This window comes from Lissotriton helveticus, chromosome 8 (assembly GCF_964261635.1).
Source record: "Lissotriton helveticus chromosome 8, aLisHel1.1, whole genome shotgun sequence".
In the NCBI taxonomy this organism is placed as follows: Eukaryota; Metazoa; Chordata; class Amphibia; order Caudata; family Salamandridae; genus Lissotriton; species Lissotriton helveticus.
The window spans coordinates 918,367,582-918,395,094 of record NC_136069.1 but is presented as its reverse complement, the minus strand read 5'-3'; the positions used below and the strand labels follow the sequence as shown (position 1 = coordinate 918,395,094).

At 42.1% G+C, this 27,513-nt stretch overlaps 1 protein-coding gene across 4 annotated transcripts in view; it reads right to left on the bottom strand.

The window, feature by feature from the left end:
• The window catches only part of TBC1D23 (TBC1 domain family member 23), a 656,146-nt gene that overhangs the window by 450,772 nt on the left and 177,861 nt on the right, over positions 1 to 27,513 (bottom strand). For all 4 annotated transcript variants that reach the window (XM_078657742.1, XM_078657744.1, XM_078657743.1 and 1 more), the window contains exons 5-8: positions 25,017 to 25,140; positions 14,994 to 15,118; positions 14,859 to 14,905; positions 3,535 to 3,638 (exon numbers count right to left, since the gene is read on the bottom strand). In XM_078657742.1, coding sequence (XP_078513868.1) covers positions 3,535 to 3,638; positions 14,859 to 14,905; positions 14,994 to 15,118; positions 25,017 to 25,140 — 400 coding nt within the window. The remainder of the gene's footprint in view (positions 1 to 3,534; positions 3,639 to 14,858; positions 14,906 to 14,993; positions 15,119 to 25,016; positions 25,141 to 27,513) is intronic.

Sequence of the window (27,513 nt, the reverse complement as noted above, 5' to 3'; positions counted from 1 at the left end):
TTTGAAGATCTGTCCAAGGGTGTGGTAGGTAATGCGCCAGGATTTACATGGGACATTGCGGCTTGGAGCACCAATCTCTAGCGGTAGGGTCATTGGGTGAGGATATTTGTGGCCCCTGGAGCAGGGCGGTGGTGGCTGGAAATCTTAGAGTTCCCAGGAGTCCCTGTGTTGGCCTTGGACCAGGTCCCACGCAGGACGTAAGTACATGCCTCATTGAAAGAGAGAAACGGTTCTGATGGGGACAGTCTCAGATGAAGCACTTCCATCAAGACATTTGTCTTGATGGAAGTGCTGCCCTCTGCACCACCATTGCGGAGGAACCTCTCTCCTCAGTAGCCATGGTAGGGGGAGATATCAAGCTAGTATCTGGAGTAGTATCCAGTCCACTGGCTTCACCCAGATCCTTACACCAGTCCACTTGTTCTTCATAAAGCAGTTATTCCTGAGGATTCAGCGAGCCCTCCCATTCCTCACCGAGTCCTAGCCCATAAGAATAGGGCTTTGGCACTGGCCTGGAAGGCATGGCTCCAGTTGGCGCCAGAGGTGATGCCAGAGGATACCCCTTCGGCTCTGTGTCAGAGTCAGGGATGGGGCTGCCAGTGGGTGCTGGCAGCGTCTGCTTCAGGATCGGCATCAGGGAAGGTCGAGGTGGCAGGACCGGTGCCGATCTAGATCCATCTGTGGATCCTTGGGGCCCGACTAGCACCGGGGCCGATGTAGTGGATACAGTATGGGCCTCACCCCGAACCTGCAGTGCCCGAAGGCACGTCATAGGGAATGTGCCAACCAAATATGAGCACATGGCCTCAAAGGTTTCGCAATGGGGTGGGGGTCCCTCCAGCTCCCGGAATGTCAGGGAGGCGCGAGCTGACCAAAGTGCTGGCTCAACCGCAGAGTCCGGTCTCAAGTGGAAAAGCTCCCTCGTCTGATCGGCCAATGGACGAGGTGAAGTCGAAGCTCACTTAGACTTCTTACCCGAACGGCTCGACAACTTGGAGTGCGACAATAACCTCTAGATCCTCGACCTCTCCCAGAACCATCCTCTAGACTGGGACATCGATCGCTGCTGTGTCTCACATTGAGCTGCCATAAGCTTGAGGGATCACTATCTCAAGGCCTTCCAGGGCATGGTGCTAGCAGTTGGGGGAGGCCTTTGGGTTGTGGTCCCGGTTAAGGCATCAGAGGCATACCAGGTGCTGGTTATCAGACATCTGTCTGTGATAGGCGCCGCAGAGCTTGAAGCTGGCCTTATTCAGTGACATTTCTGCAACACCATGAGGTAAACCTAAAAAAAAAGACAAAACGTCAGAAAAACCTAATCAAAAGTGACTAATGGGTAGCTCTTACTGGATCTGTGGTGGCTGGAGCAGAAAGAAAAGGACTGACGCTTGTGTACCTGGGTGGTAACTATATAGGCACCGCAAACTTCATTTCTAGGGGAGATGACACCCAGAACGCCATGCAGAGTGATGCCTTGGGAAACTGCAACGTGCAAAAACCTGAACACTGAGCATTCTCTGCGGCGGTGAAGACCACATGTTCTCCCCATTGCTGGCAGATGTCCTGTGCCATCTCAGAATGCAACTGCCATTCGTGATCCACTAGCAACCAGCAGCTGAGTTTGTGCCCAGGTGTTTCAAAATGCTGCCAGGTGTGGGGTAATCAGGAAAGCGTTGAGCCCCTTCCAGTGACGTGCCCGTCCAGTGACGTACAGCCTTCTGGCACATGTGTTGTCTGTGAAAACCTGCACCTGGTCACGGGTTGCCATGAGATTCATCTTCGAGCAGCTGTCACATGATGCAGTCATTTTGGAATCGAGACACAAAAGGGAACCTTTGGGGTGTCTGACACCAAGATCTCTCGATACCAGCCTCCATAAAACATAAACCCAGTTGTTTATGAGAAAAAAGTTTTGGGAAAAAGTCTGGCAGACTGACCGAGTTTGAGAGCTCTGGATCAATTTTGAAAGGCAGGTAAAGAAAGGTACTGACATCAGTGTGCAGATATAGGGGCCCCAAAGTCACATGAGGGGTAGGACGGATATGTTGCGGAGCCACATGACACACCTATCAATGTACAGGGAAACTGCTTTAAAAGTTTCCAGATCCAGAAAGTCAAAGGCAAAGAATCTTGTAAAGCGCACATTTCACCGTTAGGTCTCAGGGCGCTCGCAGACAGATCGACACACCAAGATCTATAACACATCATTTGGGAAACAGCCATGTTTTTAGTTCTCTGCGAAAGTTATCTGGAATAGACGAGATGTATGACGGAAGCTTATTCCAGAGATAGGGGGCAAGATGGGAAAAAGAGCGGCTGCCGTTTCGCACAGTGCGCACCCGCAGAGGAGTTAAAAGAAATTTAGAACTAGATCTCGGAGTTCTAGTGGGCTGGTATTTTTTCAGTTTCTTCCTAGATAACCAGGGCCCATAACATGGATGCTTTTGTGTGTGAGCCACAACATTTTGTATTGTCCTCTCAACCTGATTGGCAACCAATGAAGGGTTTTTAAGTTGGGACATGACTGCAATCTTGAGGGTAGGGTAGGTCCAGAATTAATCTGGCCGCAGTGTTCTGCAGGGTCTGTTATTTGGAGAAAAGGTCTTCGTTTATAGAGGCCAGTAGAGCATTGCTGTAATCCATACGACTAACGATTAGGCCCTGTACAAGTGGCTTACAGGTTTCAATTGGTAGCCATTTGAAGATCTTCCGCAGTTTCCGCAGAATGCCATAGCGGGTGCCTAGCACACAGTTCACATGCGGTTCACAGATCCAGTCTGGCGCCTGGGTAAATCCCCAAAATATGAAACGTGCAGTTAGAAGTCTCTATCAGAAAGTGTTTTTTTATTTTGTTCTTTTATCATCAGCGGGAATTGTGAGATTTGCAGACAACGATGAAGGTAAACAAGATTAGGTTCCCGGGAATGTATGTTTCAGCTTTTATTTTCAGCCTACCTCATTATTTAACAACTGTAAAGAAAACTGCACTGGCTCACTGGTTTAGTTCTGGCTGTGGGAACCAACTTCAACGAGAACAAAGCTGCACTCAGTTATTGTTGGATGTAGAAGCTGAAGAGACAGGTTTGCTTTTTAGTTCTGTCTGAGTAGTAAGATTCTCTATTTCTTTGTTGTTTCGTTGAGACACAAAACAGGGCTTTGTTTTCCAACTTTCATCTTATCCATATGATGAAGTGCATAATTCCAAAGTTCTACACTTTGGTATTTGCCTCTAGCTGGTGATGTCCAAAGCATAGCCAACCACTTAAAAGCATGCTGCACTTTGAATGAAGTACAACCCAAATATTAATTGATGCAATTATATTACTTAAGGTTTAGCATCAAGGGCAACAAATTTTGTTTTGCTCGGAGTCTTAGGCAGTCATAATGATTGCTTTCATATTGCGAGTAGTCAAAACACGTTGTACAAGCTTGTAAGTACCACAAACAATGACTCATCTAGAGAAAACAGCAATGACGATGAACCAGTCAATATCTAGTCTAAACAACAGTAGATGGGATAATAAAAGTAAATACCTTTCTAAAGGAAGTAGGGGTTTTGCTGTAATAATATTGAGCCAAAGAGAAAAGGTCTTCAATATCTTCAGTCTCCAAACTAGATGGTGAATTTGCCAAGAACTCTAAAAGCAAACAAATGGGTTATTACGTTATCTTGTTTATATTAGGTGGTTTGTTGTGCATAAAGGCACATTACAGTCACTTCCGAGAGAGCAATAACTTGGAATGTTTTAAGAAAAGAAAACACTTTTGCTGTTTATTTCTAAAACTTGCACTTTACAATACAACAAAAAACAAACCGGAAATTGCTTTTAAAGTAGTATGTCAATTAATAGGAATCAGCTTATGTTACAGCATGTGAATATACTCACAATTAAGCATCACTACATTCACATGCTTTTTATTTTTATTGTATCAATAACAAATAGCTTCTATCTCATAAAGTCATAAAAAGCAAGCCTTCAGCTATTTCCAACCAATGAATAGCATTTCGCTTGTATTATCATTATTTTATTGTTTAACCTTGTTATTTTTCATTTTAACAATGTAAACATACAGTCATTAGCAACTACGTACACATACTAAGAGAGTTTGAATTATACGTGAGTGGGTTCACAATATAGCAAACATCCTTGTGTTCCTTCATTACTTTTAGGTGAAATATAGGTATGATCAAATCGAGGGTGCCTTTAGGAGTGTTTCGTATTTCAAGCACTGTTATACTGCCTACCAGCTTTAATGTTGTGTGACAGTGACCAAGAGACTACGTAACAGAAACGGGTGAGTTAACATAGTTTTCAGAAGTTAAGCCCCAGTGTTTTGAAAAAAGGGATATAGTGTTTCAAATAGAGATTGTTGTATGATGGTAATTAAGAAAGAAACACAAAATTAGCTTCAGATAATGGATTAACTTTTTTCACATATGTTTTTCTGACAAATCATGTGGTGATTATTGGTCATATGAGCAACATGAGACCCACATAATCTCACTATAAAATATATATTGTTTTTAAATAAAAATTACTTTCTCTCTAGATGAAGTGAGTTTAGAGAAATGTGGTAGGTGACCTCAAAGCCATGAGCCACGCTGGGGAGCTCCCATTAACCCTGGTTTGATCAATTCCTGTGGCGGGCACTAGGTACGGCCACACAAGTCAGGTTACATTTGAATAGGTTGAAGTCACGCAGTGCCGGTGATGGTATACGGAAAACCCGACGACAGCGGGTTTCCAGAATTAATACGTGATCCTGTTGGACACAAATATACTGGCATTTAAAGGGGTAGCAGGTATGCGAGAAAGTCGCTAACCCCAGGTGTGTGTAAAAATTGTTAATATACAGTGGGCAACCCCCTGCCCTGAAGAAGTTGCAGAAAGTATTGGCAACGAAACATGTTGGCAGTGATGACCCACCTGAGATTGCATATGGTGTGAGTCATTTTTAACTTGGCAGGATACACAGCCCAGAATAAATTCAGAGTGGCCAGTGAATCCTTCCGTTTTTAACTGTGTGAGATTCACGTTTTTTGTTCTCACTGGGGGTGTGTGTTGTTTCTGTGTTAATTGTGCACATGAGCGGAGCGAAGGTAACAACGTCAACCCGTGGCTACAACAACAATCAGCAGATTGTGGGGCTGATGTTGAGAAAAAGCACTGTTACATGTTGTTGGTCTTTTTCTGTTGTTCGTTTCCTTTTCCCACTATTACGAGAGTGAGTCACCGATGATGATAATTGGGATTACTGACAATTGCTAGTCAGGTAAACCCGATTGGCGGTTCTTCCGTGAGGGGCTCACTCTCTTTTCCACACTTTTTTCCTATGAACACTTGTTGATGGGTGATGGTAGAGCGACTGTCTTGTTACGTGAGTACCATATTAATCTTTGACACTCGTATGGTTATGAATAGCCAAAGATTACTTGGCCGGTGATGAATAAGAATTTTTTCATATCACTTGACCAGCTTTATATTTAAATTAAACTAAGAGTGTCTTGTGGTGACAGGCCTTCAGTTGTGTATTATGATTTGAGTGGGGGGCGGCCTGTAACCCTTTTCTTTCCCCCTGAGACTCCAATTGAGTAGACTACATTTGAATAGGGACATGTGGGGGGAACGCCGGGTGGTAGGAATTTTGTGGATCTCTGACTATTCCCAAAGTTGATGTCACAAAAATGCAAGGAAAATTTGATAATTTAGGCAAAGTGTGAGGTTTGAGGGCACTCTGGATTTCTCAAGATGTCTAGTTTATAGAAATGTCTGGGTTTGGCAGGTTTCCCTTGTTTTGTTAACAGGGAAAGTTTATGTCTCCACACTGCATTTTGGGCCATTGCTGGCCGTGAGGACTAGGCCCACCCACACAAGGGAGGTGCCATTAATATCAGGAGACTTGGGGGAACACTAGGTGGTAGGCAAATTGTGGTTCGACACAGATTGCCGAACTTTCCTTTAGAGAAAAATGCTGAAAATGCAAATTGCAAGAGCTTCTGGGCAAAATAAATAAATCTAGTGAGAGCAATGCAATTCACCCCACCCTTGAGTCTCCCAGGTGTCTTATTCTCAGAAATGTGTAGGTTTGCTAAATTCTGCTGGATTCAGGCTGAGCTGGAGCCCAAATTCCGCAGCCACCAACATCGAAGAAAAGGGTTGGTTTTAAGGTGCAAAAATGTGATCAGTTCATGTTGTTTTTTTAGGTCTTGTTCTGTCTCTGCTATGGCAACCCATACAAGTTAGGTATCATGTTTATCGGGAGACGTCGGGAAATGCGTAGCAGTAGGAAATCTGTCGCTCCCCTCAGATTCCAAAACTTTCCCTCCTGGAAATATGAGGGAAACAATTTTTTGCACAGTTTGAGTTCTGAAATGGCTTGTATGTTTAAACACCTTGAAAGAACCACAGAAATCACACATACCGTCCACACCTCCAGTTATTTAGCTTTTGAGAAATATCGGGGTTTGGCAGGTTTTTCTGTGTGGCAGATGTGCTAGGGCCCAAAATCCGCAGGCACCCATGTTGTAAAAAGAAAAAAAAAAGCATGGATTCTGTGGTGTCAAATATGATGGCTCCAGGACGTATCTTGGGTTGCATTGTGTCTTAGGTGCTTTGCCCAACCACACAAGCTGAGTACCATTCTGATAGGGAGATGTGTGGCAACACAGAATAGTCGAACACTTTTTATCAACTGGATTGCTCTGCATGTGTGCCTTTCAAATATAAGCCTGTGTATAAGAAATAAGACATTTGCAAATTGCCCTCCTGAATCATATGCTAGAATGGGGTACCCACAAATTCAGAGATATACAAATAATCCCTGCTCTAAACTCAGCATTTGGTGTATAGTTCAGAAATACATAGGTTTTCTCCATACCCACTTGTCACTCTTTATAAACAATGTAATGTGCAGCTCAGTTGTTTGCTCAGTTTACCTTGGTTTCTTGGAAAACCTACAAACCCCATCTATATATCCCTGCAACCAGAAGGGTCTAGCGGACACACCAGTGTACGCGCTTGTAAATCGGCCATGGTGACAAGAAGCTACAAATTAAAACGTTGCCATAAATGGATGTTTTTCCTACTAATTTTTCATTTTCTTTTTTATTTCAAGTCACTTCCTTTGGGAAAACCTTGAGGGATCTTATGTAATTGCCCCTAACTGGATTCCGAATGTTGCTTATTTTTCAGAAATGCTTAGCTTTCCGGCACTACTCGTGGGTTTCACACTATTTACACAACAAACAGAAAACAGGTTGAAGGTACAAAAATTAGAAAAAATGGGCTACTTCTTCAAAAACGAATGGCAACTTTGGTAAAAAAAAATTTATTGATACAGCTCTACATGTTTAGGAAAGCTGGAAAAATTGTGATTTTAGCACAGCAAACCTTTCATTGATGCTGGTTCTAGGGGGGAAAAATAATCTTTTGCAGAGCTCCCCCCCCCCCCCCCCATTTGTGTTTTTTAACAAGTAGCTATATGTTGGCTATTTTCTCGGTTCATCCAGAGGACTCCACACCTTCTGGGTACCTTTAGAATTTCCATTATGTTGAAAAAAATGGATGCAAATTTGGTGCGGATACCTTATAAGGACAAAATGGTAAGGATGTCCAAGTGCAAAGTACCCTAAATAGCCAAAAAAGGGGTCCACACTGTGATGCAAAAGTCTAAGCAGTTGAGGGGCTAAGCACATTCAGGGTATGTTTACAGAGGTGGCCATGGTTTAGACTCTGGTACTAGCCAACAGCCAGTTAAGGGGATTTCCTTTTGATCTGCTAATCATAAACTTTTGGGTTGAAAAGTTTTCCATTTTTCTCCCAAAGGAGGATATAATAAGTACAAGGCTCACATCACCAATGTTAGAGTGGGACTTGACTAATCTCATAGATGTGGCCCTTAGAAGTCACAAGCTAGTGTATCACAGTTATATGCCAAGGGTTTAGGCCTCTCAGTAGGTTGGAGGCTCCTTAGGGGAAAGCCTCAGAGCCAGCAGAGTAGGGTAGACAGACCGGTTAGAACGGCTCACTCCAAGCTAATTTAAAGGCGTGGCCGATCTATAGACTGCATCCGACATGCCCGAGACCATAGAAGGATTTTATTTATATATTTATTTTGTAGGTGTGCTGTTCGGCTTGATTCTGAGAAGTTAGATAATGCATTACTAATCTTTACTGAAAGCTAAACTCTTAAAAAAACAAAGACGAGTAATATTGGCAAAATTAGATAAAAGCATTAGAGGAGCATTAGTTTAGATGAAACTCTGTTTCCTAAACTATGCACGGTATTGCCAAACAAAAGAATTAGTAATTATGAAGTAATGTAACTAAGTAAGCATATAATCATCAGAAGCCTGTAAGCTTTTATAATCTGAAGGAATTATGCAAAACCCATTATACTACATTGGACATAGGACGAAAAAAATACATTAGTGCACGTAACAAAGTAGCCACCCTAACAAAAAAAGGTGCATTTCATACTTGTGAGGAAATCCAAGGAACGTATGGCTTTTATCAATTGAGGATCCGCTAGTTAGGTCAAGAAGCGGTGTTACATGGAAAAGGAAGAAACAAGTCTAGATTACTTTGCTGATATTAGTTTCCTGGGAGAGGTTGGAATCCATGTTGACCACGTTTTTTATGCTCATGGCTTGCTGTGGTTGGACATGTCTGCATATTAAGTGCCAAAGGGGATGTATGGGGGGGTTCATGAACACCATCGAATGTTTGTACCACTGAGAAGGGGGACCCCTGAAACGAATGAGGGCGGGTAGACAGGGGAACAACAGAAATACCTACAACAGAAAACTACCCGCCAACCATGGATTAAGTAAGGCACCGGAAGGGGATCCTAAATTAGGCCCGCTGACACCCGAGCAAGGGTGTTGCAGAGAAGATCAGTCACTACAATTAGTACAAAAATATAAAGTTTATTAAATTTTTAACACCTATTTCAAAAGGATATCTTGTTTAGCATAGTACATATTATACATATAAAAGCATCAAGGACAAAAGAGATCAAAATGTATCATTCCAGACTCCTCTTTCATACTACACATTCTTTGCTTCATAATTACCACCATTCAACATACGACTCAATATCTCAATCACACAATTAATCACATTCACACAGACACAAAAGATGAATCAACGCCACATGATGGTCCTGAGACCGAATAATACGGCTCATCGTGGTGAGGGGGACAGGGGTAGCTCTCATCCAGCTTCCCCTTAACAGAAAACGCCAACGAGCGTTTCGGTGTGTGGCCCCAGCCAGGGCTACACCTTCTTCATGGCGAGAAACAAAACAACAAATAGAGAGAGAGAGAGGGAAGACAGGAATCCTATAAAGGTGAATGAAACAAAATATGAGAACACACTTTCAGAGTGGTGACTGATCATTCTTTTAGAGTAAATCTTCAAAAACTTCACAATAACACAGTATACTGGTTACGCTCAGGGTCAGCCATATTTTATAATGCAAGGCATAAAAGATCAACTATAAAAACTGGAATGGAACAGGCAGATGGCTAGCAGACCCTGAGAGATGATAAGCATCTTACTATCAAACCCTGCGACAAAGGTGGGGGTATCGTTATTTTTGATACCCCCACCTACGTTGAAAAAATGGAACTCCTCCTCTCGGCGAGAGAACATTATCAAAAGATCATGATCAATCCTGAACCCCTCCTAAAACGCTGCATTCTATCTATGGTTGAACAAGCTGTGGAAGTAGGCTTCATCTGTCCTAAGGAAGCTGAATTCCTTACTCCCAGCTTTACTCGGATGCCCATCATCTATGGGATCCCAAAGACCCATAAGAACCCCCAGGACCCTCCCCCGAGGCCCATCGTATCAACGATTGGATCGGCAACTGAGCCGTTATCCAAATTTGTAGACCACTTTCTTCAACCTTTGGTCAACAATTTGGAGTCACTCGTTAAGGACACCGGCCATTTTATCGCCAAGGTAGAAGGTACCCCCTATTACGAGGATAGAGAGCTCTTGGTCACCTTGGACCTTGAGTCTCTCTACACCAATATTCCACAAGAGGGTGCCCTGCGTGTGGTAGTGGAAATTATTTCAGCAGAACCTGAGATCAGCAATGCCCCTTTCATCCTACAATGTCTGAATGTTGTCCTCTCCGAAAACTACTTTGAATTTAATAACTGTTTCTATAAACAAATTCAGGATGGGGTATCTTGTGCCCCCAGTATAGCTTGTCTATATATGGGACAATTTGAGAAGATTAACATCTATAACGAGATGGCCCCCTTCCATTAAAACGTCAGAGCTTGGGCTCGATTCATCAACGACATTTGTTTCATATGGAAGGGGGACCAGGACTCGCTCAAGGAATTCATCCTTTGGCTTAATGTGGCAGATTGTAATCTAAAATTTACCCCTCACTCCAGCAACAACAGAGTTGAATTCCTCGACATTTGGATAGAACATCGACACAAGGAGATTTATGTGTCACTCTACACCAAGCCGGCTGCTCGGAACACCTTGTTGCAGTATGGCAGTTTCTATCCTCGCTGTCAACGAGACAGTATCCCATTCAGTCAGTTCCTTCGGATTCGAAGGAACTGTTCAGACCTGACAGACTTTCTCCGACAGGCAGATATCTTAAAAGAGAAACTCGCCTTCCGTTGCTACCGTCACGGATTGATCAAAGAGTCATTCAAACGGGCCAGATATTTCAATCGAGAAACTATGTTTGTTCCTAAAGAGAAGAATCCCTTGGAAAAACTAGTTTGCGTGACTAGGCATTCTGATATCAATCACAAGCTGAGAAAGACTATCAATTCTTGTTGGCATCTTTTAAATTTAGGCAGTGGGAAAGACTTTCTCCCCAAACCCATCTTTGCCTTTAAAAGGAAGAAGAATCTTAAGAACTACCTAGTGAAAGGTAAACTACAGGATCCCCCGGTACTTAAACAGACTGCAATATGAGGCACTGGCCCAGTCAAAGGCAACCACCGATGCGGTAATTGCCAGGCATGTCCCAATGCCTTAGTGGGTGACAAGATTGAGACGACTGAACGGACAGTCTCCCTCACTAAGATGACCAACTGTCGTACATCCAATGTTGTGTACATCATTCTCTGTCCGTGTAACCTCCTGTATGGTGGAGAAACACGTCAAGAGGTACGCACCAGGATAGGGGAGTACAAATCAAATATCCGTATTGGGAAAACCTCAACCCCCTGGTTAACCATTGGCTCGATAAAAAACACACTGAGGGCGACATCAAACGGTCGATCCTGGAAAAGATAATGCTCCACCCGGGCCAAGACCCCCAGAGCGTAAGGAAAAAGAGAGAAGTGTTCTGGATCTTTCTTCTCAATGCAGCTAGTAAGGGTCTTAATGAGAACTGCCCCTGGGAGAATGCCATCACCTAAATCTGCCTTGGTTTTTCCATTGATAGGACGATCTGCTTCACCCTCCGCCCGTGTAGACTTTTAGGAGGTCGTTTATTTGGATTTTTACATCTCTCGCCCTGCGTCCTGCCTTCGGACGCTTTTAATTCTATGCAGTCTTTTTTTTGGTCCTTATTATCTGACCCCTTGCTTACTAACTGGAAAGCGACTCAGTGGGAGTGTGCACTTGCTACCCCTCTGGATTATGTTCTCCTTACGTTCTTTTGATACTCCTTTTTGTTTTGTTTCTCACTATATCATATTTTTCTCATGGTTTTTGTATTTACTTAACTGTGCTAGTTTATAATACAGGTGGCCTCTCTGCAAATATGTGATTCTTGAATTCTTCTTTTTTCTCTTTTCAACCCTCTATGGCGATAAAGGCTATTTCGCCTCGCTCTAGTCCACCTATGTGTTCAGTCCTATTTCTATGAAACTGCCTTCCTGTGGAAGACTAGGCTGAGGGCCGGGCCATCGGGATTTAAACGGTCACATACCCGCTAGCTTCCCCACGCCACCTCTATTGAGTTGGAAACGCGGAGCCCGACGATCTGAGCCTCTTGCTGAGTTGCCTTTCGCTGAATACTGCCAGTGAGTCCGCCTTCCGCTGTATTATGTCCTGGAATTTCTGCTCCATTTTCTCGGACTATTACACGGTAACCCGGGCATATGGGTTGTCCCCTCTTGACCAAAACGAGGACCCCTTGCCTGTATACGTGCACGGCCATGGGGGCATTCAGTTCACTCTCTCCCCCGTTAGATATTGACACTCCTTTGCATCTGCCCTTTCAACCCCCCCACTCCCCCCCTTCCCAATAGAATGTAGCCGGCCCTGATTACTGTTATGTACTCCCTATTGATAGCAGTAGCTTGCACGAAAAACGGGACTACTCTTCTTTAGATACTATGGTCCCCCTTAGAAAGGCTGCCCTCATGTTAGTCAGGGGACCCCCTTTCCCACAAAGCCGACATCTGAAGTTTACCTACATTACATTGCAGGATCTACAGATTGGAGGGTGTTAATTAATTATTTCTGCCGGCGGAAGACCCCGTTTCCAGACGCAGACTCTGATCGCAGACGGCCTCCTAACATATATCGCCCTCAGCATTTTCCTTTCCAGTCTACCTTTGGTTTCACTCCCGACTTTGGTGGCGGGATAAGGACCTTGCTTTGTGTCCATTTTTATCATGATTCTGTGGCTCTCTCATATTATTTGACATATCTAAACCAGTGTTTACCTTCCCTTCCCTTTTTTTGACTAAACATCCTTCTCACATTTTTTCTCCTTATGGGCGTCTGACACGTTCTCTTTTCATTGTGTCTAGCATAATTGGAGTTGCACCTAAAACGCTTTGATGTAAGTGTGATTGTGAGATGACCTCATATTATTTTGTCTGCTAACCATCTGCCTGTTCCATTCCAGTTTTTATAGTTGATCTTTTATGCCTTGCATTATATTATGGCTGCCCCTGAGCGTAACCAGTATACTGTGTTATTGTGAAGTTTTTGAAGATTTAATCTAAAAGAATGATCAGCCACTACTCTGAAAGTGTGTTCATATTTTGTTTCATTCACCTTTACAGGGTTCCTGTCTTCCCTCTCTCTCTCTCTCTCTCTCTCTCTATTTGTTGTTTTGTTTCTAGCCCTGAAGAAAGTGTAGCCCCGGCTGGGGCTACACACCGAAACGCGCATTGGCGTTTTTTATTAGGGGGAAGCTGGATGATATCTACCCCTGTCCCCCTCACCACTATAAGCCGTATTATTCAGTCTCAGGACTGTCATGTGGCGTTGAATCATCTTTTGTGTCTGTGTGAATGTGATTAATTGTGTGATTGAAATATTGAGTTGTGTGTTGAATGGTGGTAATTATGAAGCAATGAATGTGGAGTACGAAAGAGGAGTCTGGGATGATACATTTTGATCTCTATTGTCTTTGATGCTTTTATATGTATTATATGCAATATGCTAAACAAATATCCTTTTGAAATATATGTGTTAAAAATGTAATAAACTTTATATTTTTGTACTAATTGTAGTGACTGATCTTCTCTGCATTTCCCTTGCTCGGCTGGCAGCGGGCCTAATTTAGGTTCCCCTTCCGGGGCCTTGCTTAATTCACAGGGGGGGGGGGGGGTAGTTTTCTGTTGTAGGTACCATCCGATGTTAGGTCACTGTATATGAGAATGTAAGTCTTGCAGCAATTAAGAGCAAGGTATTTCTTTTTTACATCCATTGGTTGCTTGGCGCAGGAGTTTTTTATTGTGTGCATGCACTAGAAAGGGACACAAAATGTATTTGTGTCATTGCTTTAGTGTGACATGTCAGATGTATAGAGGGGATCACATGAAATAGCGGGAGGAGGTCATTTAAACCAGAACTAGAGGTTGAAAGCATGGAGTCTTCAGGCAACCTTAAAGTTACTCAGAGGTGTTCCAAAGAGGAGGGAGATAATTGTATGCTGTGTGAAGATAAATAATTTGTGTAGAGCTGTGAATCCGTAGGTCTGAATGTGGAAAACATGGGCAAGGTGGTGAATGGTGTGGAAAGCCATTGATAGTTCAAGGAGGAGTATATCCGCATCAAGGTTGTCATTTATACCATTTAAATACACCCTTACTGAGCAGTTTACTCGATTGAGGTCAGTGTCCGATTTATGCTGGTCACTGCAGGTGGTGGGAACCGGTTCTCATTGTTTGGAGTCCGGGACTTACTGCTCATCATAGAGCTGACCCAGAGTAAGAGGGAAAATGGAATACAAGGAAATATATATGGAAACATTGGCAAAGGGAGACAGAGATAGTAGGAATAAGACCTGTAAGACTGAGATAAAAAGAGACAGGATGTGAAGTGTGAAGAAAGAAAGAGAGATGAGGTCGAATCAAGGCTAGAAAGCCTTGGTATTCAGAAAACTTAGTGGTGGGCTCCTATGTATATCTTTGGGTACCTGCACATATTGATTTACACGTAAGCCCTACATGAGATCTAGAAGTGACTGAATTTGTGGAACAACAGTGACATGACTGAGGACAAATCTCTCAAGACGTTTTGCTGGAAGTGCATGAGATTGCAGTGGACATACTCAAAAGCAGTGCAGATATATACCATATTTTTTCAAGTAAAGTTGCCAGTATCCTCTTCGCTGAACCAAAAAGGTATCAGGTAGCAGCTTAGTTCATCATGTAGGGAAGGAATGGTGCAGGTGGATGACTGCTAGCCTGTCATGTTTCACAAAGCAAATTCTCTAGCAACATAGGCCTAACTAATGGCAACTATTGAATGCCTCAAGACTGTCATTTAATCTTTACCAAACACCTCATCCCACAGGGACAGTATGATATTACTTGTGTGAGAGCATAACCTTTTTGCAGTAAGACAGCATTTTCTCGGACAGCAAGTAAATGCAAACACTCGAGTCTTTTCTAAAATTTTACCCACTTATAATGTCTTCTTTGCTGTCTGATTCTTGTGCCAGAATACGGTCTCTAAAAGAAAACAAAAATGGGTGAATTGAATTTCTGGATATATTTTGCATCTTAAAATATACAGATTAAAGGAGAACCATGCACTCACTTTGTGTTGACTAGTATAATGAGCATTAGAAAGTAGATGAAGAAAGGATCTGCCTGTTGTAGGTAGTTGTCCCATATTGTCTGAGTGACTATGGTTGAGCAGTAACATGAAAAGAGACTTCCGAGCTGAAATATGTAAAGAGTAAAACGTTAGGAATGTTGGTTATCATAAAATTAAGTTAACAGAGCACCTCTAATAGTGTACGACGAAAGGAATTAACATCTCTCTAGGTATATACACAGGAGTTTCTGAGACAGCACATCCTCTCGTATTCCCAATGAGGACTCAGGGAAACGCAAGTGAAAGAGCTCTTACTTGATATTTTTAAGTTTAAATTTTACTACTGTGCTCCCCCAAAAGGATCCCAATCTCCGTTTTGAGATAAACGTTTCAACTTCAGAGGTATCTAGTGCCACTAATTTTCCAGTACACCTTACAATAGTCACAGATTATTTCAACTTCTGTTTTTTGTCATTGTGAAAATCTGTGCAGATTACTGGTTATAAACACCCTCAGTTGTGTTCATCACCTGTATTGTCATTCACTGATGTTCGCTTCATTGTTTCTAATTCTGTAAATGTCTAGAAGACGAACTTTCCCTCTCACTGTGCAACAAGAGTTGATGGATGTGCCCTGGAGGGGACAAACTGGATGAAATGCCCATGCACCACCGTCACTATTTAATCAATCAATCAAACAATTTGTATAGCGCGCTACTCACCCGGAAGGGTCTCAAGGCGCTGGGAGGGAGGGGGTCAGCTACTGCTCGAAAAGCCAGGTCTTGAGCTGCTTCCTGAAGGAGAGATGGTCGTGGGTCAGTCGTAGGTGGATGGGGAGGGAGTTCCATGTCTTGGCCGCCAGGTAGGAAAAGGATCTTCCTCCGGTGGTGGCTCTGCGAATGCGTGCTACTGTGGCGAGGGCGAGGCTGGTTAATCGTAGTTGGCGGGTGGTCGTGTAGAGAGTGAGGAGGTTGTTGAGGTACTTGGGGCCCAGGTCGTGGAGAGCCTTGTGTGCGTGGGTCAGGAGTCTGAATGTGATCCTCTTACTGACGGGGAGCCAGAGCATGTCTCTCAGGTGGGCGGAGATGTGGTTGTGGCGGGGGATGTCCAGGACGAGTCGTGCGGAGGCGTTCTGTATGCGCTGGAGTCTTTTCTGTAGTTTGGCAGTGGTTCCCGCGTAGAGGGTGTTCCCGTAGTCCAGTCGGCTGGTGACGAGAGCCTGGGTGACCGTCTTCCTGGTTTCGGTAGGGATCCATCGGAAGATCTTCCGGAGCATGCGCAGGGTGTTGAAGCAGGATGACGAGACGGCGTTGACTTGCTTGGTCATCGTGAGGGGGGAGTCCAGGATGAAGCCCAGGTTTCGTGCGTGGTCCGTTGGCTTGGGGGTGGTGCCTAGGGCAGGGGGCCACCAGGAGTCGTCCCAGGCGGAAGGGGATGATCCCAGGCTGAGGACTTCCATCTTGTCTGAGTTCAGTTTCAGGCTGCTGTTCTTCATCCACTCGGCGACGTCTTTCATTCCTTCGTGTAGGCTATTTACAATCCATTCAACAGACACCATACAATCAAAATTCACTAATCATTCACCATCCAACCATTCATTCACCATCTATCTATTCACCAGTAATTCATCCAGCACTAACTCAAAACCACAAAAGCCTCGGCCTTAAGACAATACACAAAAGTGAATTCTTGTTTGGACACAAGATGATCAAAATAAAGCTACTGCCCTTGGAATATAAGGCAAATTTGTGGGCCAAATCACACTAACCAATTTTCCATCCATAGTATACTTAGCAATAAACTGAACCATACCGACAGGCTTATCCACCTCAGCAAACGCAAGTGCAGAAGAACCCGAAGTACTATTGCCTTGTTGGGGTAACGTTCAATTGCATTAAGAGAACCTTACTGCAGTATAAATGTACATTTTGAAATGTCAATGACAAAGTACTCAATCTAAGTGAATGCTTACATAGTTCTAAATGGGTTAAAGGTTTGTTTGGGAAACACTGCATTATTCCGAGGTAATTTCAATAATTAAAGCATGGGTGTGAGGTAGCTTCCACTCTATTTAACCTTCGTTTACCAGATTTACATGAGTCTATTGAGGGAGCCAACATTCACCCAAATAGTTTGAATAATTCAGATTCAGCTTCTTACATGAGTATGGCACAGCGATCTTTGCACTTATGTTAGTCGTTTTTAACAAGAGTTAGTTGTGAAAGTATTCAACTGTGGTAAAACAAGTCTCAGTTTTTAGTGTAGAAAGGGTGCTCCGATAGTGGCATGCAGGTGGTGTGAGGTTAGATCAAGAGACGTTCATCTTTTATTTGGGCATAACATTTGATTCTGTGATTTACTGGACCACCCTTCTTGAACTACTTAAAATAAACACATTCTTAAGATTGGACATTGGTGAAATTTAACAAATGTTCCAATTGAAACTGTATTGGGTTTAAAACAGATAAACGATAATTAAAAACAAAAAAGACAACATCAAGAAAATAAAAATGGCATTACAAATAATAACAAAATAAGTGTCAGAACATGATAAAACTATCCAGGCTGCAGCAAAAACACATTGAATTCCTCATATTAACTGCACCAATTCAAAAGTGAGCATTATGATAACATGTTCTAATATCAGTCAACATCTGCAGGTGTAACAAAGCAGGCGTGACGTGCCTAAAGTTGCATTCAACCCAGATTGGCTTCAAAATTCTTTTGTGCAATAGAGAGTAAAAAGGAAATCCAAGAGTAAAATGCATCGTATCTTGGGATAAATAACCATAACATTGACAGGGAATACCCTTTTTATCATCCATCTACCCCTTTGGTGCACAAAACAAGTGGGGTATCAAATTAAACCTAAACCGCTTTCAGATAAAGCAAGAAGTTTTAGTCAGTCTAAAGTTTAAATAAGGTTTCAATGAAAGGGAAATTAAATCTCACAGTCGGCATGGCCAAAGCTCTAGATTCTCTTTTTTCAGATTTGGTTGACATAAATGCTTCCTTGAACCAAACAGTATCACCCTTGGTTATTGTGTCAGCTTGGTAAAACAAGTAGAGTGGCTCTAATTTGTGAAACCAATGCTTGACATATTTAAGCCACAGGATTTTGTTAGCGAAGTCAAGAAGGTGCAACCAATCTTTAATGATTGCTCTATTGAGCTCGAGCTGTTTCTTGAACCAAACAGTTAACCATATAATCAAAGGACGGAGCTCAAGCAAATCAGAAACCTAGCAGACAGCTACTTCTTCAAGAACACTTAAAGTGGACACACTAAAGGGCAGTGAAAGCAAACGCATAAGAAACCTGTTTTTTTAGCTTGTAATAAGTTGGAATCCCCCCAGATCTCAGTGCCATAAGATGCTACAGAAATGTGTTTAGCTTGATAATTTTTTTTAACATAGCAGGAACACAACGTTGCCCTAACTTAGAAGCTAAATTAAAATCCAAACGAAAGCTTCTAGAAAAGGTATGTCTTCTGGCGCTATCAGAAAGGAACAACAAAGGGAGGCATCAAAAAGAATCCCAAGTTAATGAAAGGTCTTGATTTTACTGAGCATGTTACCTTTGACATAACGGCTCTGCTTCTGGTATTTTTAGGTTCAAATATCATGATATTGGACTCAGTACAATTTGTGCTAAGATCAAGACTATCCATAAAGTCAACAAAGCTATTGAAAAGGCGCTACAGGGGTAAGGCAGTTCTGGGGAAAAAGACGGTGGCGTCGGCATAAAGACGAGTACGTACAGACAGACTGTCCATCTTAGGTAGGTCATCCCCTTCCACGCAAACAGCCTTATTCAAATGATTAATATATAAACAAATAAGAAGGGTGTTAGTATGCAACCTTGCCTAACACCCCATTCAAGGCAAATGTTGTTGTACACTCCTGAGGGCCCATAATAGACAGTAGCTGTAAGATCGGTGTGAAGATCACTTAGAAATCCAATTATGGCTTTGTCAAAACCCATGCCCAGCATAATATTGTAGAGCTTAGTCATAGTAACCCAATAAAAGGCTAAAGTTAAATCCATAAACCCCAGGAGGAAAGATTCCACCTTAGCCTTGGTGCACTTAGTTATTAGAAAATAAAGGATTGGACCCTTGTCCACTGTTTCCTTTCCATGGTTTCAAGAGCCACTCAGTTAACCTATTTAATAACATTCTCCCCATCAACTTGACTGTATAATCAAAGAGATGGGACGAAAACAGCAGGGGTCATTTTGGTCACCTTTTTTAAAGACTGGAATAATAACAGAATTTGACAAAGGAGGGTGGAGGTTGTCACCTAACAGCTTTATTGATTTAATAAGTTAAAAGAGGTGCCCAAACATCAACATTAGATTTAAATAAGTCAAGCAGTACTGCGTCAAGGCCTGGGACCTTTTCTTGTATACGGTAAATAACGGCATCCCTGACTTCTTCCCAGCTAAAAACGAACAAAGGGACCGAGAAAAGGGACAACGACTTGTCCAGCTGTACATCCATATCGCTATTGGGCCAGGAACATCAAAAATGGCTGCATAATGCTTGAGCCAGGAGTCTGGAGAAATAACCTGAGAAATAACACTCCTCAAAGAAGGAGCTAAAAAAGGGCAATTAATTATTTTCAAGAGTTTCGAACAGTCTTTGGAGTTACAAGAATCCACCAAATCTTTCCAGATGTCTAATGCCAATTTCCGGCACTTAATAGATTTAATCTCGAAGAAAGGGCATGACTTAGGTTTGTATCAGGGCTTTTCCATCAGAACTTCCAAACACTTTTTGTGGGTTGTAGAATAGGAAAGATCAAACCATCTGCAGGGTGGGGAAATTTATTGGCAGTGAGCATAGATCTCACCTTTGTGCAGATGGCAGAAACAGACATTAATATGTTCTCATCAGAGACACCTACGTCTAAAGAACTAAAGTACTACTCGGAACACTCCCTAAACAGGTCGGGGTAAAATGGATTAGGAATAACCTTGTCCCAGCTAATTCTGCGTCTCTGATCTTTACCAGAAACCTGTCCACACAAAGAGTGACTGAAGGGTGCCAAATTATATACTCACGAAAAGTAGCACATATAGGATTGTGATGACTTCTGGAATCTCAAAACATCTCAAAGTTTAGTAAAGAGGGTGCTAATCCAGAGGAAACAAAGATTAAAGTATTAACAGAAAAACAACCTTTCCCAAAAAAAAGTAGGCACACTTGAAAGAGGACTCTTATGTGGGCTGGCATCTTTAACCAAAAGCAGGTTAAAGTCGCTCAAAATAAAGTTGGAAAATTCACTCTGGGCTGAATGTCTATAATGGTGGACGACTGGTGGTATGGGATACCACTTACAAGCATCATGAATAGGTTAAGAGTCACACAAATTAGTGTTCAAGTCGCCCAAAAGCACTATGGATACATCATCCTTTGCGAAGTAAGAGTGTTGATCCAGCAAATCTCTTAACTGAGATGCATTACCATTCCAGACTGAGTCAGATTTGCATTACAAAAGTACAACATTGCCTTGGTTCCAAAATTAAAGACATACAGTGAGTAAATTCAGAGAGCCAGTATCCGCTTGCATGGTATCACAATTTAAACTTAGAGAGATAAAAAACTGAAAGTCCCCCTTTCAGCTCTACCAGAGCAGGAACCTGTAGTTGGGACAAAAAAAAACGTATCCCGTCAATAACAAGCTGTCAGATATCTCACAGGTTTCTTGATGGCAAATCACACTGATTTCTCAAAGAAGAGACCCAACCAATAGAATTAGCATTTCTGGCTACCCTAGCCACATTCCAACTTAAAATAACTAGGTTATCCTTGGACGAAACTTTACAGGGTCCTCTCTCTGCGGCAACGCTGTCATCAGAGAGAGAACCAAGGGAAAGTAATTCGTTGTCATTAACGGTGGCAACACCATCATCAGAGAGGGTACCACGGGGCAGTCTTTCGCTGTTATTAAGAGAACTCAAGAGGCCACACTTATTGTTGGTTGAAAGGCCACTGAAGAAATTTCCATTTTGTTGGGCTTGAACAAAAGGGAAGTAGTGGGTTTAGTCATAAGTCTATAAGAGTAACCCAAGGGGAGGGGCTGCACAGTGGTATAAGGCTTGCGTGGATTTGAGAGGTCCATCAGCAGACATGTTTACCAAATTTGCACGAGTCTATAGAGGGAGCCAACATTCACCCCAAAAAGTTTGGATAATTTGGATTCTGCTTCTTACACGAGTATGAGACAGCGATCTGTGCACTTACTTTAGTCTTTTTTTTAACAAGAGTTAAATATTGTAGAAGTATTCAACCTTGAGAAAACAAGTCTTGAATTTTAGTGTAGAAAGCATGCTCAGATAGTGAAATGTAGGTGGTGTGAGGTTAGATCAAGAGAGGTTCATCATTTATTTGAGAGTTCAATTTGATTCTGTGATTTCCTGGACCACCTTCCTTTACGAAAAATGGAAATAAACACATTCTTAAGACTGGAGCATTGCTGAAATTTAACAAATGTGAAAGATACAACATCGTTGTCATACTGCATGCAGAGCAAGGTTACATCTTAATGGACCTACGGACGGAGAAGAGGCATGGCTGTAGGAAAGAAAAATAATTTTCCATTTTAAGAAAACATTTAAGCTCCTACTTTTAAGGAGAAAAGTAACACTAGGGGCGATATTTATTATATGAACGAGGCTACAGTACACACATTATAAAATGACATACTGTCATTACAGTACAGGTGCCACTAGTGCCACTAAACCTCCTGTACCATTCAAATCATGACGCTATTTCCTGTAAGGTAACTTCACTTGTGACTGCCTGTTTAGCAGTTAATTATTGCAATATTTGATGTTTAGAGGGGTTCCTAGAGCTTTGGGCCCCATTGTCACTGCACCTATTGCACAACTGAAATCATGACCCTAATGTTTACAGGAGAACTGCACTTGAAACTGCCTGTATAGAAGTTAAATATGGCAATATTAGAGGAGTTATGACAACTTTTGGCCCTGATGACACTACTTGCAGCACCACTGAAATCATGACCCTAGTACCTGCTAGGTAACTGCACTTGTGACTGCATGTACTGTTAGTAAAATATAGCAATATTAGGTGTTTAGCGTTCTGACAACTTTTGGGTCAGATGCCACTGCACCTGCTGCACCATTCAAATAATGATCATGTTTCGTGGAAGATAACTGCATTTGTGGCTGCCTGATTAGTTGTAAAATATAGCAATAATTTGTGTTTAGTGGGGTGCCTGGAACTTTTGGTACTGGTGAAAAGTTCCACTCACTAAAGCGGATTTCGATGAGTACTTTGGCCTTAGGAATTGATAAGAGAAGCCCCTTTTAAGATATATTAAATACAATAATTTTGTAAGCGCTATTCAGGCGAAAGCCAAAAAGGGTCAGTTTTCAATGGAAAAATGTGATGTATCAATGTTGCGTTTTGGCCCGTTTCCTGTCACGGGCACTAGGCCTACCCACACAAGTGAGGAACTACTTTTATCTGGAGACTTGGGGGGAATGCCGGGTGGTAGGAAGTTTGTGGCTCTCTGCAGATTCCAGAACTTTCCATCACAGAAATATAAGGAAAATTAGTTTTTTAGTCAAAGTTTGAGGTTTGTAAGGAATTCTGGATTTTAAAAAACCTGGTGAGGGACCACGCAAGTCACGCCACCCTTGATACTCTTAAGGGTCTAGTTTCCGAAGATGTACAGGTCTGCTAGATTTTCCTAGATGCCAGCTAAGCTAGCGTCCAAAATCTACAGCTATCCACACTGGAAAAAGGTCAGATTTCAGTGGAAAAATGTGATGCATCCATGTTGATAAAAGCAATCTTACATTTTTCTATACTTGGTATTCAGTGAAAAAACTTTGTAGGGTGCATTTCAGTTATTGGCTCTGGGTACATTAGGTTCTTGGAGAACCTACATACTCTATATATCCCAGCAACCAGAAGGGTCTAGCGGACATAATGATATATTACTTTTTTAATTCTATCATCGTGTCAAAAAGTTACAGGTAAAATGTTGTCATCAATGCCCATTTTTTCCTACTCATTTTCAATATGCCTTATTTCAACATTTATTTTCCTTGGAAAACTCTTGCGGGATCTACACATATGACCCCTTGCTGAATTCTAAATTTTGCCTACTTTCCAGAAATCTAAAGCTTTCCTGGATCATCCATGGGATTCCCACTGGTTTCCACCACACACTGGAAGTAGGTTGAGATCACAAAATGGGAAAAACGGACTACCTCTTTGAAAAGTGCCAACACTGTGGTACAAAATTAGATTTTTTGGTTTGTCTCTGCATGTTCCTGAAACCTGGGAAGATGGTGGATTTAGTACAGCAAACCGTTTGTTGATGCCATTTATAAGTAAAAAAGACAGACACATATCTGGGGTACTTTTTTACTATTTTTGTCAAAAAACTCAAAATGTTGCAGCATTTTACCTATTGTCTCATTCCCCTTCAGGGGAATCCACAAACCCTGTGTTCCCTTAGAATCTCCAGGATGTTAAAAAAAATGAAAGCAAATTTGGCTTGGATACCTTATGTGGGGAAAAAATAATGGCGCCCTAGTAGCAAATTGCCCCCAGAAGGCCAAAAAAGGGCTCAGCCTTGAGGTGGAGTACCGGCCCAGCAGTCAAGTGGTTAATTTGTTGACTATTTAAGGTTTTTGTAATGCATATTTTACACCCCAATTACTCCTTGATTAGGTCTGGGTGACCAAACTTCTCCTCTCCTGATCCCCAATTGTTAGCTCCTTCTTTTCTATGTACCGTAAGAGTGTTGGTCTGTTTTCAGAGGACCTTCCAATACAATGCCCTTGTATTGCAATCTTAAATGTTTCACATTCTATCCGTCTGGATGAGGCTATCCGTATATTTTTAGTAAAGTACATGTGTATATTTCATCAATAAGTAGATGAAAACCCTGGTTTTCTGGACATTCAACCCTTATTTTCCAGTTAGGGAGAACCCCAGCAGAGGGTTATGATCGGACAGTGTTTTGGTCAGGTACTGTGTGTGGACAACGTCGGCATGTATCTATAGAGAGACCACGAACAAGTCCAATCTTGCATAGAAAACATGCATACCTGAAGAGAAGGAACAGATCTAAGAATGGAGTGGGACACCCTCCAGCGACAGTATTATATTAAGTGCCCGAGGGGAGTACAGCAGGCATGTGCGTCAGCTCTGCACTTTGGTATTACAGAAAGGGCTGCAGACGCTTGTGCCCTGGTGCACATACGGCACCAGCGCTATCACTAAAGGGTGTTCCCTCCTTTACATGGGGCATGGCCCCATAAAAATGAGGGAACTCCTTTGCCTCTGTGCCATATTAGAGAAGCAGGGGCAGAGGCAAAGAAGCTGTGGCACACTGTCAGTGATCTCCCTAATGGCAGCTCTCTGAAGGCGGGTGCTGTCACTACCGGGGTGCCGCATGCACAGTTAAACACGGAGCTTATGCTCTGTATTTCACTTGAATGTGCTGCCCCTGGGGAGCAATGAGCCCTGTAAATAAAATATCTTATTTTATTATTTTTGGACATGCATATTGTGTGTTTAAATAGAAGGGGAGGGTGGTAACAACTCAATTACGTGGCGGTGCAGACTGCATACGTTAAAGCAGCTCTTACGTAAGAGATGTGGTACAAATATATATCAGTATGATGGAAAGACACATTTTAAAGGCAAGCTGGGTGGCCAGCTTTTCCGATTGGAGAACTGAGACAATGAATAGTACGTACAGATAAAGCAGGCTTTACAAGAGCAACTGTTACTAGCTGAACTAGAATTAAATGCTGAATAAACAGCATTAGAACACCACAGTATGTGTGAATGAGAGAACAGTGAGTGTGTGCATGTGGGAGTTTTCGTTGCGAGGGAGCAAAAGAGCATGCAGTGACACGGCAGAAGGATGGTCATGACCAAAAACTGTATGTCACAGACCCGAAGTCTCACATCAGACAATCACAAGGCAACTCAAAAGGGAAAACCTCTTTATGTCCCGTTTCCCAGTGTATTACCCAGTTTAGTGCGTAGGAGTCTGGAGTGATTTTCTTGGTGTCAAGAAAGGAACACAGCTCGGGCTCATGGTACTGCAGCAACAGCCTAAACAGATGGAATGGCCTCCCCTTCTGGGAACAATCTCTAGAAAAATAGAGAAAATATTGGTCAGATCTGAAAGAGAACTATAAAAGATTCACAGTGTGATGGCATTAAATTGATACTTCCCATATTTGCGTGTACAACTGTAAATTCACCCTACCCTTTAGCCCCAATCAGCAGGACAATTAGGAAGTGTTGGCTCTGTTAAGGTAAGTTATAACGTGTTTATTACCCTGCTGTTTCCAGAGAAATAAAATTGAATCAGTAACACTTTATTTGGTAGAAAGCGTGTGAGTCATTACCACTCCCTTTTCATAGAAAAGTTGCCTCTTGAAAGTGAGATAGGGCAAATAGATATAGGAAAGTCCCCTTTACTCATAAGTGTGCAAGGTATAGTACAATAATGTTGCGTTTTACCTATTGAGGTACAAAAATATTATGCACAAAAAAAGGCTAGCAAAATATTGTGAAGGTAAGTGTACATACAGGAAGTTATAGATTTCATTTACTAACCCCTACATATATGTATCTTGATTATAATGATATCTTCAAGGAATTTAGATGTGAAGTAAGAATAGTAAATCTACAATGATCTATAGATACTTACTTTCACGATATTTTGGCAATTCCATTTTGGCTATGATTTTTTTGTAGCATGACATATTTATGCTAGATATTCTGATATACAACCGTGTGCAACGAGATCTGATATGGTTACTCGCAATTCAAAAGTGCAACAAGTGTTTGCAAAGCCAATAGGTCTCACCTTTTGGATCAACTGGCTTCACCAATGAACTTTATTGATGCTGTGCAGGATTGACAATAAGCATACTGGCACTTGGATCAGTAAGTAAACAAATATTTTACCATAAAAGCACAAGAAATAAATACAAATGGACCAGGGGGTGGATGGGCAATGGAGGAGAGGGCGACAAGAGTGGAAAAGCATCACACAAGGGAGAGAGCGACACAGGGGCAGTGGAGAAGCACACGGGGAGAGTGCAAGAGGGAGGTCAGATATTTGTCTGGGGAGGGTCAGATATTTGTCTAGGAAGAAGCACATGAGGGCACGAGCTGGAATACATGTGCACTCAAAAGTACTTTATTCTGGGTTTTTTTGTACAAAACCATAAAAGTTCATGTAACATTTAAAAATAGCATTCCAAACTATCAGGTAAAAATATACAATGCAAAATACAGTTTAAAAAGTCCGGCTATTCATAACATAAGATGTTAAACTATTGCACACTCAAAGGGGAACGAAAGACACAAGGTTTTACTTTTAGCAGTCTTACATATCCAGATATTTCCTATACTTCATAGTGCATTTAAAAAAAACAGCCACATGAGGTATACTTTCTGGGTTCAATAATTGTAAATAAAATAACGCAGGAAGAGCTTGTACAAAATTCAGTCTTTTTAAAATAGGTTTAAGGTAAAAAGCCCTGGGGAATTCATAGTATTTACAAAAGAACATAAAGTGAAGTAAATCCTGTGGAGACAGATTGTCGCAGCCACAGGGTGCTAACACCGTCCCCTTGTGACACCCTCTAGGGACTGCCAATAAAAGATGGAACAGATTAAACCTAAACCTGATTAAAAGAAAGCGCTCATATGCTGGTAATGGCCAGAGTAAATATTGCTCCTCAGCAAATGAAGTTATTAACATTAAATGGAGGCGTACGTTGGGCTTCAACAGATCACATTCCTCTCTGTCCAGTTACTTGCGAGTAATAAATGACTGTTTTATGAGTGTAAGATCTTTTCTCAATATTCCTGCCGGATTTAAAAATAAATCTGGACTCCCCTCTTTGCCAAAACTATCTCTGAGATATCTCAGCCAAGGTATTTTAGACACGTGTTCTAGGCTCTAGGTTTCTTTTAGCAAGCTGTGTGTTAGCCCAAGGTGTTTGTTGAGCCAACATTGCAACCAGAACAAAAGGGGACGCAATGACAGAGTATCACTGACGAAAGGCAGGCCAGTTTCTTCGTGTACTGATCTGTTCGGGGTTCCCTGTGGGGCACACAAGAGTTTCTTTAAAAATGTGTTTTCAACAACTTGTAAACACTCATGATTGCTGTATCCCCAGAGTTCGCTCCCATAGGTAGCTATTGCGAGACTATTGTAGCGGTAGACCTTTAACATAGCTGCCACCGGTCTATTGCCCATTCTAGCTGCAAAGTCAAAGAGCGCAGCATTGGCCCTGGCTACTTCTCCCCTTTTCCTGTTCATAAGTGCAACCCAGTTCAACTGTTGGTCTAAAAGTACCCCAAGGTAAGAGAAGGAGGTGCATGTAGGCACCCTAATTCCATTTACCCTAAATGGGTGCTGTTTTCTGGCTGCCTTCCCCACCTGTAGCACATAGGATTTAGTGTTGTTTATATGTAAATCTCGGGTTAACATAAATCCATGGA